Raw genomic sequence first — 16,769 nt, forward strand, 5'->3', positions numbered from 1 at the left:
TTCGACAAGTCACAATGACAGAGGTCTTGAACGTCAATTCCAATTATTCAAAATGTAATTACAACTAGACATTGATATCCACAAAGTTAATTGCGGATAGTCAAACTTTTAAATGTTAAGAAGGCTTGCGTTCCCACATGTAAATGTTACTTTATTGTGTAATCAACTGCAATGGTTTTGTCGAGATGTTTACAATAAGATAGCACAATCGAAGCCTTTTATTCTCACAGTCTTCAGACGGAAGTCGACTTTTATTTCGAAACAACCGGAAGCGGGAAAGGACAGTTAACTGTCTTTTTTATAGTCCGCTCCGCTGGTTGAATTCAGATCAAACTAGTTTTGGTTGGCGGCTACCGAGGCGAAAAGATTGAGCTAAAAATAAGTCAAAATCAGTAGTTGGAGCACATTTAGCTCACGTAAAAAACAAACCTACTAGTGACGCGAAGATGAGCGACACCGAGAAAGAGTTCAAGAAGGTGAGTTTACTTTGACTCTTAACGAAAAGACCCAGAGAGAAACTACGCTAAACTAACGTTAGCGTGCTAGCTCCAGTGATAGCTTTGTTAAGCCGCCGTGGTTATGGCAACGAGTCTTCTTCTGAGATCTGAACAAAAAAAAAAAGAACTACTGTTATTTTATGTGTTTTGTGTGTATATGTATTAGTTTCACTCTGAATTGCAATAATATTTTCTTTTAACGAAGCATGCGGCCTTCAACGAGCCGTCGTCCTTAAGACTAGGCCGCGCTGCTTTGGGCCATGCTTTGATTCCACCGACATTAACGTTGCTTACTGTATTGACGCTAGCGTCAGTATTCTATTATTTGTCTGTAAATGTTTTTTTTAAACAATTTTGTGTATTATACATTAATCTTATTATGACAAAGGAGTAATTAGGGCGACACTGGAAAATATCTAGTATGAGTGTGAAGTGGAACCATTACGAGAAAATGGCGGTCGTATTGTTGCGTTCAAGTTAGCGTGGGAATTTCTACATTCACGTGTTCAACGTAATACAGGGTGTCTAGAAATTCTCCTACATTTTAAACTTATTATAGAAGCAGTTGAAGAGATACTTATGTATTTTTAAAATCATATTGCATTTGAGATGCTGCACCACCACATTCGTGGCTTCCTCAATTAAGTAAAATTAAAAAATCAAAATCTACTACTAATTTTGTAATAGTTCCAGAGATTTCTGTAATAGTTTTCTTTTATGGTACCTTTTTTTCTTTTCTTTTCTTTTCTTTTTTTTAAATTGAAAGTCTTTAAGGGCACCCTGTAAAGTTTCTCTCTCTCGCTCTCTCAAAATGACCACTCAAAAATATCTCTACATTAGTCTCGCAAATTACTTGGGCTGTGTTTGAACTCACTCCCTATATTCTACTACACTGTATAGTAAATCCACCATTTTGCTTATGTTCTAATTGGTCGTAACAGCAAGTTTTTGTTTTTTTAATTACACACCGTAATCTGCGGTATATTTGTGTTTTGCACACCACACAAGGAACTGAAATAAGTTATCCACTTAATATGGCTGCAACAATTAATCGAATAACTATAATAATTTTATTCCAGCAGGGGCTGGTGATCATGTTATTTTGCTGTATATAGTGATTATATTTGGCATTGCAGGCAAAGAATTTTGCTCAAAATATCTCACAGGCCAATATAGCCTGCAGCCTTAGGGCTCTGCATGCTGGATAGAAGTGCTAGGGCGGAGTCTGGAATGGACTGCTAGTATCTGAGTGCTTATATTTTAGCTTTTTTAATTTTCACTTTAGGTCCATTCCGATTTTTAAAAGACATTAAATATCTGATCGTAACACTCCTACTCAAAATTCAAAAGTGTCAGCTAGTAGAATGTGAGGATGGTGACCCTAAGTGGACAAAAGTAATACCTGCACCTCTCATGAACCTGTGTTTAATACTGCAATATCTAATTTTCTCCAATTAATCAGTGGGATACTTGATAGAATACTCGATTCTAATACGATTCGATAGCTGCAGCCCTAATACCCTATATAGTGTCCCACGATGCATCTTGAAAAAAGAAGTGAGCAACTGATCTTCAGTGGGTTTTTTCTCCTCCATTTCACTAAGGAGTTATATGGTCCACTATATAAAAATGCTTATACAGTGATTAGTGACTTGTGAGTGAGTGTAAAATTCCAAACACAGCCTTACTTTATTTTTGTAGTATTGTTTCCACCTTTCAATGTAGCCCCTATTACTCCTTTGTGCATTGTTAGTTATTTGGTAAAGCTGTTGTTTTCTCTGTGCCTCTAGGTATTTAAATGCAAACAAACCTACAAACTTGCCTTATCACCCCCTTGTTTGTTCTTTGTCAAGGTTGAGGTTGGAAGAAAGAAAAAAAGGCGGAAGACGTTTCAGATGCGAAGTTGTTAATGTTTGAAGCCAATGCCGTTGATGCATGCTAATGTATTGGGAGCAGGAAAAAAGAAGCGCTCAAGATCCTATCCCTCGACTAGTGTTGTAATGGCAGATGGTAAAATTGGGGAAGAGGAGCAAAAAAGACGTCGTAATGTCAAAGAGAAGAAAGAAGAAATGAAGGGTTGTTTTGAAGTAATGAAGTAAAAGAAGTAATGAAGTTATGATCAGAAGTTTGGCCGGGTAGGAGTAATTTCTTAACAGCCTATTATGTTGCTACTCTCTTTCTTTCTCTAAATCATGCATGTGAAATGTTCCTCAATCTGTAACTCTCACTCGCCAGAGCCCCCACACCCTCATATTTATCTGAATCTACTTCTCAGCTAAATAAGTACATTAATGTCAATGTATTTGATGTGTAATTTCATTCCCCAAAATATGCTCTTCTTAAAAAAAAAAAAAAAAAAAGGACAAAAAAAAGTCCTCCTTAAAAGGGTTTTAAGAGCGAGTGGAGTCACCCATTTTGTATTATTCTTTTTGGACGCCAATGTGACTTGTTTAGTTTAAACTCTGCTTTTCGGTTTGTCCAGGAGCCACAGCCTGGCTCGGGGAGTTCCTCCCCGCGGCGATCGGCAAAATCCGTCAGCCGCTCGCCAGCACGCTCCAAAGAGGGTTCCCGCCATTCCAGGTCCAGGTCTCGCTCACGCTCCAGATCCAAGTCCAAATCTAGGTAAGACGCATTCAACCCTACCACGGTTGCAATATGTACCTGTACTAAAAAATTTACCACAATACCTGGCCGTCAAAAACGATGCCACGTCTTTTCAATAAGTGTTTTGAGAGTGCCCTCCCTGAATGTGCAGTTTGACAGCTGGTGAATAATTCTCCATCCAGGCTGAACCGGCTTGCTTCAAACTGTGAATCTGAAAAGAGAGTTAAAAAATCGAGAATACAGTGGAACCTCGATTTAACACACCCAGAAAAAAATGGACTTCGGAAAACATTCCTACAATTTCTACTTTTAAAATACTTTCCTTCAAAAACTTGCAAAATTAATGGGGGAATTGTCATCCGTCGGGTTGCAGTCTTACAATATGTTCCATTTTAATGAATTCTGATGATCCCTTTTTAATCAGACAAAACTTTTAGATGCCTCATAATGTCAAGAGTTAGACTGGTTTCTGCCTTCCTCTTCACATTGGCACTGTATCTTCTTAGGTCCCGTTCTCACCGGAGCTCACGCAGGAACTATTCCCGCTCTCGTTCCCGCTCCCGACGTCGCCGTTCCCGAAGCCGGTCTGGCAGCCGGCGGAGGAGCCACAGCCGCTCCCCTATGTCCAACCGACGCAGGCACATTGGCAACAGGGTAACTATACATCATTTTGTATTAACAAATTGGTGAATTTAGTAGCCCTACTACAAGACTACAGTAATGGATACACTCCAATGGAGCAAATGAATAATGTATTTCCCAGTGGCTGGCAACCAGTCCAGGGTGGACCCCACCTCTTGACCAAAGTCAGCTGGGATAAGCTCATGTTCACCAGCCCTACTGAGGATAAGCGCTATATAAAATGGATAGATGGAAGTCGAGACCATGTTGAAGAATTACATTTTGATTGAAGATGTGGACGCTCCCGATGTTGGTTGTAGAAAGACTGTATTATGAACCACATAAGAATATAGGGTGCTGCTGAGATTATATTTTCAAGGTTGGTTTCCAACCTGCGCATTGTGTAATTGAACTACTATTTGATTGGTTTAAATGAATGTATTTTATGCTATGTCAACAACTGATCTTTATGCGGTAAAAGCAAAATAAAAATTCTCATCACCAACTGTCTGTACATTGCACGAAATGGCTACAAACAAGCTGAAATGGTAGTACAATTGAGCAAGGCCTGAGTGTTATATTAATTCTTTTTTTAAAGGCAAAAATCAGTGTTATGCTTATTGTTGAACTTCTCTCCCAACGCCAACAGGCCAACCCTGACCCAAACACCTGCCTGGGTGTGTTTGGCCTGAGCCTGTACACCACCGAGCGGGACCTGCGAGAAGTGTTTTCCAAGTACGGCCCCCTGGCGGATGTCAACATAGTGTACGATCAGCAGTCACGGCGCTCCAGGGGATTCGCCTTTGTCTACTTTGAGAACTACGAAGACTCCAAGGAGGCAAGTATCGATTATTGTGGAATTGTTGGACCTTGGAGGTTCTGCTGTACAATATTCCCCCACTATCATATCAGATCGGGAGCAAGTCCTGCCGCGAATAGCCAAACACTGCGAGTAATTGACGTCCACTCAGAAAGGTTTGTAATTTCCTATAAATGTCACAAGATAGATGCTTTATTCATCAAGTGAGGGAGATTTTGTTGTCACAGCAGCAATATTGACGTATAACAATGGTATATAAAAAAATAAATGCAGAAGAAGCATTGAGGTGGAATAAAAATACATTTTTATTTAAACTAGAAAAAAAGGATGATTAAAGCCTGCTGCACAATGAGCCATGCAGCCGAACGTGACAGGTGTGGGCCACCGTGAAAACAGTTGGTGACTCTTTGCTGCATACCCAGCGATTGAGCACCGCACAACTGCCAAAAGTAGAAGAACCATGCATTTGTGTTAGAAAAGGTGTATTAAGCATCCATCCATCCATTGTCTGAGCCGCTTCTCCTCACTTGGGTTGCAGGCGTGCTGGAGCCTATCCCAGCTATCATCGGGCAGGAGGTGGGGTACACCCTGTACTGGCTGCCGGCCAATCGCAGGGCACATACAAACAAACAACCATTTTCACTCACATTCACACTTACGGGCAATTTAGAGTTGTCAATCAACCTACCATGCATGTTTTTGGGATGTGGGACGAAACTGGAGTGCCTGGAGAAAACCCGCGCAGGCACGGGGAGAACATGCAAACTCCACACAGGCGGGACCGGGGATTTAAACCCGGTCCTCAGAACTGTGAGGCAGACACACAGTCGTGTGTCTTAACCAGTCGTGCGTATTAAGCAATGGGAGAAAAACCCTATATTCGAAAAATGTGATTGACATCTTCAGAAAACATTATTGCAAGCCATGAAACTTAATTTCAGACAGCTAACGGTAAAGACATTTTGGAATTAAAAGTTTAAAAAGTATTCAAAATATTGTTTTATATTCATATCAGTATGAGTCTTGCATACATACACCTTGTACCCAAAAACTTTTTTTTTTTTTTTTTGAAAGCTCATTTGCATATTTGATTTGCTGTTACATTTGCAGCCTTGCAACACTGGTGATTCAGCTTCTGACTTGCAGAAAAACTAGAGTGGGACGTATAATTTTATTGACAGTGCTATACAATGATGTAAACTGTTTTTTTTCTATTAAGACGAGCCCATGTCCCAACTAAATGAAGCTCCTCCCATCACTTCAACAAAGTTGCTTGGGCCCAAGATGGTGCCAAAGCAACACTTATATATTAGACACGGCTTTGGTGTTGATTTTGGCAACTCATTAACACCACCATGTCTATTCAGGCCAAGGAGCACGCCAACGGAATGGAGCTGGACGGTCGCCGAATCCGTGTGGATTTCTCCATTACCAAACGAGCGCACACCCCCACTCCTGGCATCTACATGGGACGACCCACATAGTGAGTCTCTTGATGACCACACTGTTGTTGTTAAGGTTTTTTTTTTTTCTTCTTTCTTTCTCTCTCTCTCTCTCCCTTGATGTCACTAAACTGCTAAACATTCTGATTTCAGTGGCGGTGGGGGTGGCGGTGGCGGCGGCGGAGGAGGAGGAGGCGGAGGCGGTTCAAGACGCATGTCGAGGGACTACGACAGAGGCTACGATCGAGGTTACGATCGAGGTTATGATCGGGACTACGATCGCTATGACGACCGGGAGTACCGATCATACAGGTAGGTGTTTTGTGTCCAATTGTTGCATCTGATTGATGGTTGGAATTAATTGTTTTTTATTCGTCAAATAGACGAAGATCTCCATCGCCGTACTACAGCAGGGGGTACCGCTCTCGATCCAGATCCCGATCCTACTCCCCACGTATGTTTTACACTAGCATAGATTATTAACGTATTTCCTCAAGTAGTGGGTGGCAGTTTGCTTTTTATTTACTAGACTGCAGAGAGGACCAAGAGTTGTTTACAGGAAAAGCATTAATTGTAGTTCTAAAAATGCATTTTTATGCTACATAGGGGCACCTCCAAATTTGTATCATTTGGAGTTAAATTGTCAGATGTCAAAATGTACAGATATAAAAATGGAAACTTTTTTGGGGGGGGGGGTACAAAAACAATTGACAAAATGTACTAGACTGATTTTTTTTTTTTTAAACAAGTGAGAAAATAGAAAAATACTACAATTTTACACAAAAATACACATCTTGGGAATTTTTTTTTCAAAATTATGTTAGCTTTACAGTTGCCGGCTTACCGTGCCTCGTAGGGGGCATGGGTGATCGGAAAATTACACTGCACTATTTTTTCCTAGGGGGCGGGGGGCAAGGCAGATGCCGATTTGGGGTGTAGTGTTTATTTACTTCAGATGACAGGGCTGAGGCCACTATTTGAGGAAAAGTGATATTAATGTATGAACTAAATCGCCTTTTAAAAAAACTTTTGTTTCTTTTTTCGCCACAGGTCACTACTGAGCAGTGAGTCGTCCATGGTTTTTAAATGTTATGACCAGATCACAGTGTACACACTGAAATGCATGGAAATACAAATTTACCTAAGAAATCCGAGGATGATGTGCACAACGTTGCTGGTCTTGAAAGTTGCGTAACTGAAACCCCCCACACCCCTTTTACTTTTTTTTTTTTTTTTTTTTTTTTTTTTTTTTTTTTTTTGTGGACACACAACCAAAAGGGTGACAGTTAGAAGAATTTAGTTTTTTTGTTTTGTAGTGTAAAAGTGACTTTGGAGTCTGGATGTTTTTCTATACAAGCAGATTTGTTCGCTTCTCGTGGCAGGTTTGAATGCAGCTGCCTTTGTTGTTGTTGTTCAGTTCATCTTCCCTGTTATATGTTCACGTTACTCTTAGTGCTGCACCTATCGTCTCTTAAGGATCAAAATCTGGTCACGATTCATAGAACATGGTGAGCTTCCATTAGGTTTTCTCTATGTTCAGGAATAGAAGTACTGACCACAGTAAATTGCATAAAATGGCTTGCGTCCTTCTGCAGTTTTAGGCACGCACATGAGGTCTGATTTGTATGTCATTTGTCATGTGGATTTTCAAATAAAAGTTGAAAAGCATTGCCACCAGTCTGAGTAAATCTTTTACATTTGCATATTTCTCCAAATCACAGCCATGTTAAAGTTAGGAGTACAGTAATGCAAATTATATTTTCTATGGTCAGAGATGGGTCAATTAAAAAAATGTAAATGCAAAAATCCCAGCCCTTTTGACACAGTTTTACTGAAATTAGTCATTTATTATACATGACTAATATAAAGCTGCATCTCAAATTAGAAAATGTATTCCGTGACCCTAGTGAGGATAAGCGGTAAAAGAAAACGGATGGATTTCTGTAGTTCAAATTCTTAGATTCACTGCATAGTAAATATTTCATGATTTTAGTAATTTTGAAAACCCACCTTTTACAAACTCCAAATAAATTGTTTCATAAACCGTCAAAAAGATTTTTATAGGGAAATGAGGTTGGAATTAGCCTTTTGAAAAGTATTGTCTCTTGTTGAATCCGTATAATATGAGTTTCACTTTAGGAATTGCAATGCTGGAATACAATGAACTACTATTCTAATTTATTGAGATGCACCTGTATGCTGTAAAGAAACTCACAAAGACATGAATTCACTGGGAGTATACAACTCGTGCCAAATACACTGTTCTGATATGGTTTTAAACAAGTTATACTTTTAGAAATATTGTATCTCTAAATGCATCTGTAAACGTTCGGTGATAATCCAGCCAAGAAAATGTCGATAGTGTGAATACGGTGTGTGTCGCGCACCTATGACGTAGCACTCAGCTGTCTAACCGACCAATCGGAGCGCACGGTTGTCAAATTCCCTTCCGATAATTATCTTTCAAGAGTGGCTTTTGTTGGGTTAAATGCTTATCAAGATAAAACTAACATTCGATTAAATTAAAATGCTTTTTTGGTATTACTTTTGTCTTACGGTATTAACATGTGATAATCGCGTCGAGTAACTGTGACGTAGACGCCCCTTGTCGCCCCGACCAATCGGAAGGCTCGCTTACCAAAACACTTCCGTTTAGCTCTCGCTGCAGCCTGTCTGGTCTTTCCCAGCGGAGTGGTCCGTGTGAGCGGCGTTCACTGAAGTTTACGGCACGTAGAAACAAAAACAAAGGTACACATTAAAATGGTTTGCACACTAAAGCTCAAAACCTGAGGGGTACGTTTGGTTTCCGCGCGGAGAGTCGGTCAGTGACTCGTTCGGACATATTCAAGAGTGTCTCACGTTAGCCGCCTGCTAACGTTAGCATATCGTGTTTGAATGAGTGAGTGACTACACGTTTTTACTACAGCTAACTCAAAGCTACCGAGCCTAAAAGTGTCTTTAGAAGCTCTAAAAGTAGGACTATTCCTCGGGGCAATATGTTGCCGTGGCTGAATGGTAACCTGACGCCACTCTCTCGCAGATGCCTCCAAAGAAGGGAGATGCCCCTAAGCAGCCCCAGTTGATTGGACGCTTTGGGACGTCGCTTAAAATCGGAATCGTGGGATTGCCGAATGTCGGGTAGGCGCAAATGGATACACGTGAAGCGGATTTGTTGTTAATACATATCTTGGGGGAATTGTTTGCAGCAAATCCACCTTTTTCAACGTGTTGACCAAAAGCCAAGCTGCAGCCGAGAACTTTCCCTTCTGCACCATCGACCCAAACGAGAGCAGAGTGCCCGTCCCCGATGAACGCTATGATTTCCTCTGCCAGTATCATAAACCAGCCAGGTGGGTTGTATGCAGTAAACTATTTGCGATGGATAGCGGTCAAGCCCTACCACGAATAGTGAAAAACCCCAAGTCGTTGACTCTCTCTAAAAATGTTTAAAAATACAGTGCCACCTTGCCTTACGAATCCCCCAACGTGCAAGTTTTTAGAATTACGAGTTGTCATTTGGTGGTTGTTTTTTTTCTTCTTTGTGTCGCAAAATCAAATTTGGGTTACAAGCAAGCATCAGATATGCCAATCCTCGAGTGAAGTGAAACAAATAGAGAGCAATTAAGGTTCTGTCATGCCCTTGCATGTGGGCAAGGAGAACCACAGTCGCCGATGCACTTTGAGCTGTTTAAAGACCGGGACGGGAGGATCTAAAGGATGACAATTTGAAGAAGCACCGGCTTCATTCGCATTCGACGTGGATTAATATCGATTTCACCGTTTGAATACAACAGCAATAGTGAAACCTATTAACAGTACTGTCTCCAAGTGTTGGTTGAAATGTGTCCCGGACTTTAAAGGAAACAAGCAACATGACGCTTGCTGGTCACATGACAATCAAGCGACTCGAAAAGGAAATGTTGCTCTCTATAAGGCACAAAAGACTGCAGGAGTTACCTTTTGACATCAGCTTTATTTTTAAAGCCAAAACATTTATAATAAATGGGCTCACTAATGCGCTTCACCTTATTGTGTTTTAGTTTTGGTGGTTGAACTCGAGTTACATTCAAACAACGCTCATGAAAACCAGTGCATTAATGACGCTTTCATGTATAATTCGGAAACATCAATGTTAGACGATTGAACACAAAACCTAGTAAAAATGAAGTTATATTATATAGTGTACTACAAAAAGCAGTTTTTGATGACGTCAAATAATTTTCTTTCTGCACAAATATGTACCAAACCATGTCCCATATACCGTACCCTGGTTGCCTGTATCCTCCCACACATTTTTTATGATTAAATTTGAATTTACATACTCTATATTGACCCCGCAGTGCGCAAGGCACTAAAAGGGTGATAGAAATACAAAATGTTCACTTTTTTTTTTTTTTTTTTTTATATAAATATTGTGCATCTCTTCACATTTTTGTAATAATTTTTGGAAATACACACATAGGCCTGAATAGGTGCATTTTTCAAGTTTTAGTTATTTTCTAAATAAAGATTATTGAGTAAGTGAAGGTTGACCATACACCAGCGATGCAACACTGCTGCCGTATCCTCCCCAGTAAGGTTCCCGCTTTCCTTAACGTGGTGGACATCGCCGGCCTGGTGAAGGGGGCTCACTCGGGGCAAGGGCTGGGGAACGCGTTCCTCTCCCACATCAGCGCCTGCGACGGCATCTTCCACATGACACGTGAGTTGTGTGTCTGTCCTTGTGTGTGTCCGTGTGTGTGTGTGTGTGTGTGTGTGTGTGTCGACCCCGCAGCTGCTGTGCCCAAACAACTTGAATGAAGCGTACAGGTGCAGCCCAGCTCACTGAACCCAAACACCTTCTGTGGCACAATCTCATGAGAGCTGTAGCGGTAATGCTCCAAATATTACTGAACATTAGATGGAAACATGTTGGGAAAAAAAGTGTTAGACAAGCAATTGAATATAATTCACAAATGAAAATTATTAGGAAAAAAAAAACACATATATAAGGGAAAGTACACAAATGTTACAATAAATATAACAAAGGTATTCAATAATAATACTAAACATTAGAGAGATGTAAAATAGCAAACTAATAGCAAAATACAAAAAGTATTGGACAAAAAACACATGCATTCAATAAAAAATATATAAAGATAAAAATATATTTTTTGAAAATGCACAGAAATAACTGACATACAAAAAAATCATACTTGAAAATACAAACGATAAAAATTACACAAATATAAACAAATCTAATATACAAAAATACACAAAGATAAAACATTTAAAAATATGACAAAATATTGGAAAATAAGTTATTTTAAAAAATTAGAAAATTAATTAAATAAAATAGTTGATGGGAAATATTGTAACAAAAATTTAATAATACAAATAATGGTCAGAAAATGATAAGTACCAACATATTTGGGAAAATATTAAGTAAATGAGGGCAAAAAAGTTTAAATTATTAGACAAAATTATTGGACAAAAATATATGGAAAATTAAGTTGTTGAAAAACAGACAAAAGTTTAGTCTATACAAAAAGAATAATGCAGAAATATTTCTTTAAAAATACAAACATTTGAAAATATTCCAGATATTTGGCAAAAATATAAAAACATGATGTAAAATAAAAAATATTAATAAAAATATGAATATCTTAGATGAAAAATATACAAAGATAAATATGGAAACCTTAAAAAAAGTGCAGATATAGTCAACATAACAAAATATTAGACAGAAATCCCCAAATTTGAAAATAACTATTGAATGGATGGATGGATGGATGGGGAGTACAAAAATCTAAAATTAAAAACAAATCTAAATATTAGAAAACAAATACCCAGATATAAAAAAAATAGTGAAATGCTGCAAACCGAGGACCCCCCTTGTTTTTTTTGTTTGTTTGTTTTGTTTTTTTTACCAGGGGCCTTTGACGATGAAGACATAATCCACGTCGAAGGCAACGTGGACCCGGTGCGGGACATGGAGATCATCCACGAGGAGCTGCGGCTCAAGGACGAGGAGATGATCACGCCCATCATCGACAAGCTGGAGAAGACGGCGGTCCGAGGCAACGACAAGAAGCTGAAACCCGAATACGTACGCCTTTTATACTGTTGTTGTCGTTCCGGATGGAAGTAACATGCTAAATGAGCGTCTTCTCTGTCCAGGACATCATGTTGAAGGTGAAGAACTGGGTGGTGGACGAGAAGAAACACGTGCGATTCTGCAACGATTGGAATGACAAAGAGGTACGCCGCCCGTTTAGTGGCTCAAAGTTCTTGTGTGTTGAGTGTGTGTGGACTCTGTTTATGTGTGTGCCGCGTTGATTGAATTGTGGTCATGTTTCCAGATTGAGGTTCTGAACAAGTACTTGTTCCTCACATCCAAACCGATGATCTACTTGGTCAACCTTTCCGAGAAGGATTACATTAGGAAAAAGAACAAGTGGTACGTTCCTCACGCTGTCTCGCTCTCTGTGTATTAGTGATTTAGTATTTTTATTGTTTTGTTTTTTTGTTTGTGTATGGGTGTGTTTTTCTGATTTTGTTTTTTTGTTGTGTGGTTTTAGTTTTTGTGTGCGTTTTTTTACCTTTATTTTTTGCCTGTGTATGGTTAGGGTTTTGTTTTTGGTGTGTGGTTTAAACAAAAAACGTTTCTGTGTCTTTCTGTCTGTTTTTGTGTGCATTTTGTTTTTGTTTGATCTTGTTTTGCATCCGTTTTTGTTTGAGTGTGTTCTTGTTTGTGTTTTTTTTTTTTTTTGGTTCTGTTTTTTTTGGGGGGGGGGTTGTGTTTTTTGTCTTGTGGGCGCATTTTGTTTTGGGGTTTTTTTGTTTAGTTTTTGTGTGCAGCATGATGGCTCGTGGTTAGCACGTCTGCCTCACAGTCAGGCGCTCCGGTTACAAATTTCCATTGGAACATCTCCTGTGTGGCGTTTGGATGTTCCCACAACACGCATGTTAGGTTGATTGAAATTGTCCGGACGGGAACGTTAGTGTGAATGCTTGTTTGTATGTGACCTGCGATTGGCTGGCATCCAGTCCAGGGTGTACTCACTCACAACCCTTGTGAGGACAAGTGCTATAGAAAATGGATGGCTGGAGGTGAGTGTTGTCACATCGTACGTAGCCTCTGTTCTCTTGTCTTAGGTTGGCTAAAATCAAGGAGTGGGTGGACACTCACGACCCGGGCTCCATGGTGATCCCCCTCAGCGGAGCGTCGGAGTCCAAACTGTTTGACATGGAGCCGGAGGAGCAGAAGAAATATTGCGAGGAGCAAAAGACACAGAGGTGACACACGCGCACTTCTAGTTGGACCAATAAGTCGTCCAGCAATTCCGAAAAAAGAGTGATTGTGTTGTGAAACAATATTGTCGTTGACTTGGTCTCCGTTTAGTGTCCTCACCAAAATAATCAAGACGGGCTATGCGGCGCTACAGCTGGAATACTTCTTCACTGCGGGACCGGACGAGGTGCGAGCGTGGACCGTCAGGGTAAGTGTGTCCTTCGGCATTACCACCCGCGCTCGCAGTGCGTCAAAGGATTAACTCTGGGCCGGTTTTGCTTTTTCTTGGGCTTTTTCTATCTTTCTGCAACGTAATGGAGTGGAAGGGAGATGCGCCGCCAACATAAATCACAAAAAAGCTCACGCGTATGCAAACACACCCAAAACATACACAAAAATCTGCATAAACACAACATACAAAGGAGCCACACACACAGAAAAACACAGAAATGCACACACGAAAATGCAAACAAAATTACAAACACACAGAGCCAAACACACAAACATTCCAAAGACTGCAAGCATACAAAAACAGACAAATAGAATCACAAATGCATACAAAAACACACAAACAAAATCACACACTTGCGAAAAAAAAACAGACAAGCTCACTCACACATGCAAAATAACTATCACACAATAAAACACAAAAACGATACAAAGTCACACAGAGATACACAAAAAAACACAAACGTGTTAAAAAACACATGCACACAGAGAAAAACACAACACACACACGCACACAAAAGACTAGGGATTTGAAAAAACCAAGTGTTTTCATTCATGGTGGGAGCACTTCATACCCTACACATTGTGTATGTGGCACATGGACAGATCAGCAAACACAAATATCACCATCACACCCAGAACTTCGCACCCGCGTAATCATGCAACTGCCGCTTATCAGAAGCTAACGCCAATCTGCGCATCCAACCAAAGTCAATGCAGCTCTGCTTCCCTTTTGACTTTGACATGATCGCAGGGGTGTCACGCATACATGGGTGTTTCTGCATGATACCGTTTCCGACAGTGTCGTCGCTTCAAAGTCACTCCGGGTCTCTCCCCAGCCTAGCTGATCAAGTCACGGGCAAAGAAACTCTGTGTCTGCGTGGTTAGTATGTAAATGAACCCCACCGTTTTGTAACTGTAGGACTGAAGTGGGGAAAAAAATGACTTGTTCACAGACGAGGGTTTTCTCTGCCTGATTTTGGGTGCATTTTATATCTCTCGCAGCATGAAAACTTAAATGTATGTATGTATTTATTTTGTTGTTGTTGTTGTTGCGACCCAACAGAAAGGCACCAAAGCTCCACACGCGGCCGGAAAGATCCACACCGACTTCGAGAAGGGCTTCATCATGGCCGAGGTGATGAAGTTTGACGACTTCAAAGAGGAGGGCACCGAAAATGCGGTCAAGGTACAGCAGAATAATGAAACTTGAGGTCTTATTACACAGTGGCAAAACATTTGCACACATAACAATATAATGATAAGTCTCTTTAAATGTGCTCCCTTCATTTTAGTATGTGATTTTAGCATGTCCCACACACTGCTTTGCAAACCTACTACTGTGTTTTGTTTTATTGTCCACAGCAAGCCCTTTGATAAAATGAGGCATTTTAATCATGTGTATTCTATTTTCATTTTAACCTCATAGGCTGCAGGGAAATACAGGCAACAGGGTCGGAACTACGTGGTGGAGGACGGTGACATCATCTTCTTTAAATTCAATACACCCAATGCGCCCAAGAAGAAATAAGATTGTCAAAAATTATTTTTAAATAGGAGAATGCCATCCACACTTTGCTTTTTATTGACCACACACAGAAGGCCTTTAATCTGCTCCAGAATCATGTGGACCTTCAAAGCTGCCCTAAAAACATGTCATCATCATCAATAAAATGTGACAGAACCCGCTCATGATTCCTTTCACATTTTTTGATGTTATCTTCACGTCTTGTCTTTCTCTGTCGCCTTGTTACTGAGTTCTTGTCAATTATCATTAGTCTAAGGGCATAAATGCCTAAGGCAAGTGAGTCATTCTCAAACTTTTGACACCAAGTACCACGTGAAAAAAAATATATTTAGCGCTCCAAGTACCACCATAATGACCAACATTAAGATAGTGTAGTAGACCTATATTTTCATAAAAAAACAAGATGGCTTAATTCCAAAAAGAATGTAATTTTATTATAGGACCTTGTAACATTATGCGCAGTGTGAACTTAAATATAGGGGGGGAACCTTTTTTATTTTTGCTGATACGAATTAACTAAAAATGGATCCCAAATAAAAGTCCAAAAGGAAACAACAATAAAAGATTAAATGCAAATGTACTAAAAAGTTAAATACAACTGAAAAGTACTTAGGCGGTCATTTTTCGCATACCACTATGCAGTACTCCTATCACACTTTCAGAATCACTGTCTTACGAATGTACTTGCTAAACTTTTTTTTTTTCTTTGTAAATTCTCAGTCATCCAGATCATGTTCATCCACAAAGGTTGTATCAAAGCAACTAAGAATGTTTTCTGAAAACATTCAAAAAGGACTAAGGCAATTATCCTATGATGATGTATGATATATTTTTTTGTATTTTTGTCAAGTTTCACACCCAAAGCTAACATTTTTTTAGTGGAAAATAGTTACACGGAGAAGTAAATACTGTAAATCTATACATTAATCATGTGAGAGGAATTAAATACACTACTGTATGATTAAAAACAGTACTAAAAAATACAGCAATCTATTTTAAATACCACTTATTCTCATTAAGGGATTTACAACTACAATCATATTTAATCATATACTCTAATTGTATAGAGTATCAGGCAGTTGTTCGAGGTTCATTAGAAGTGTGAGGTTGGGAGTTTTTACATAACGCAGGCACTATGCAAGTGAACTTGACTTAGGAGTGAGGCGTTTATTTCTACAAAAGCATTTTAAATGTTGAATCATTAAAATGGGTAAATATTTAAGTCATAAATGTTTAAGTCATGTTTCAATCACAAATGTTCAGCTTTTGCCACGCACTGCAGCTGTGCTTTCTCTTTAAACTCCACTGTAAACTCAACTTTACAGCTTTACAGATGCCATGTTTGTTCATCATGCGGCGTGCGTCGCACCAAAGATGTCAACCCCAATATGGTGGTCAGTCTTAATAATGGTAATTACAAATGCTTATAAACCTTTATAAACCACTTTTTTGGGGGGGGGGGCGAACGTACAGCAATGTTTTGCATGTTTATCACTTTGTTTCGAATCTCACAAAGAGAACCCAAGTAGGTGGAGCAAATTTTGGATTACTTGTACAGTAGTTGGGGAAAAAACAAGCAGCCATTATGTCTGAAAACATTGGAAAATATAAAAATTAGGAGAGAGAACTTTAGGTCTACTCATCGTCAGAGCAATTAGCATGTTTACCTCACTTTTTTGTCTCTTCCTCTGGATAGCGAAAAGGTTATAGCAGCAGAGTTGTGTGGAGCAGTGCAAAAAATGAATCAACTATTTTG

The 16,769-nt window shown here is 39.5% G+C and overlaps 2 protein-coding genes across 3 annotated transcripts; both read left to right on the forward strand.

Moving 5' to 3' along the window:
* Positions 1 to 289: 289 nt before the first annotated feature.
* tra2b (transformer 2 beta homolog) lies at positions 290 to 7,652 on the forward strand. Of its 2 annotated transcripts, XM_061795483.1 has the most exons (9): positions 296 to 476; positions 2,351 to 2,632; positions 2,980 to 3,119; positions 3,608 to 3,755; positions 4,372 to 4,560; positions 5,910 to 6,025; positions 6,138 to 6,296; positions 6,368 to 6,438; positions 7,035 to 7,652. In XM_061795483.1, exons 4-9 carry the CDS (start codon positions 3,723 to 3,725, stop codon positions 7,043 to 7,045), a joined length of 579 nt encoding a protein of 192 aa, XP_061651467.1. In that variant the 5' UTR covers positions 296 to 476; positions 2,351 to 2,632; positions 2,980 to 3,119; positions 3,608 to 3,722; the 3' UTR covers positions 7,046 to 7,652. The 2 variants fall into 2 exon arrangements, with proteins under 2 accessions (XP_061651466.1, XP_061651467.1); XM_061795482.1 differs by lacking the exon at positions 2,351 to 2,632 and having other exon boundaries at positions 290 to 476.
* A 936-nt stretch (positions 7,653 to 8,588) lies between these two features.
* On the forward strand, positions 8,589 to 15,173 carry ola1 (Obg-like ATPase 1). The gene is made up of 11 exons (XM_061794070.1): positions 8,589 to 8,732; positions 9,025 to 9,122; positions 9,191 to 9,334; positions 10,559 to 10,686; positions 11,897 to 12,072; positions 12,144 to 12,224; positions 12,326 to 12,423; positions 13,122 to 13,262; positions 13,369 to 13,465; positions 14,552 to 14,674; positions 14,915 to 15,173. Exons 2-11 carry the CDS (start codon positions 9,025 to 9,027, stop codon positions 15,014 to 15,016), a joined length of 1,188 nt encoding a protein of 395 aa, XP_061650054.1. The 5' UTR covers positions 8,589 to 8,732; the 3' UTR covers positions 15,017 to 15,173.
* The last annotated feature ends 1,596 nt before the right edge of the window (positions 15,174 to 16,769 follow it).

This window comes from Phyllopteryx taeniolatus, chromosome 13 (genome assembly GCF_024500385.1).
Source record: "Phyllopteryx taeniolatus isolate TA_2022b chromosome 13, UOR_Ptae_1.2, whole genome shotgun sequence".
In the NCBI taxonomy this organism is placed as follows: Eukaryota; Metazoa; Chordata; class Actinopteri; order Syngnathiformes; family Syngnathidae; genus Phyllopteryx; species Phyllopteryx taeniolatus.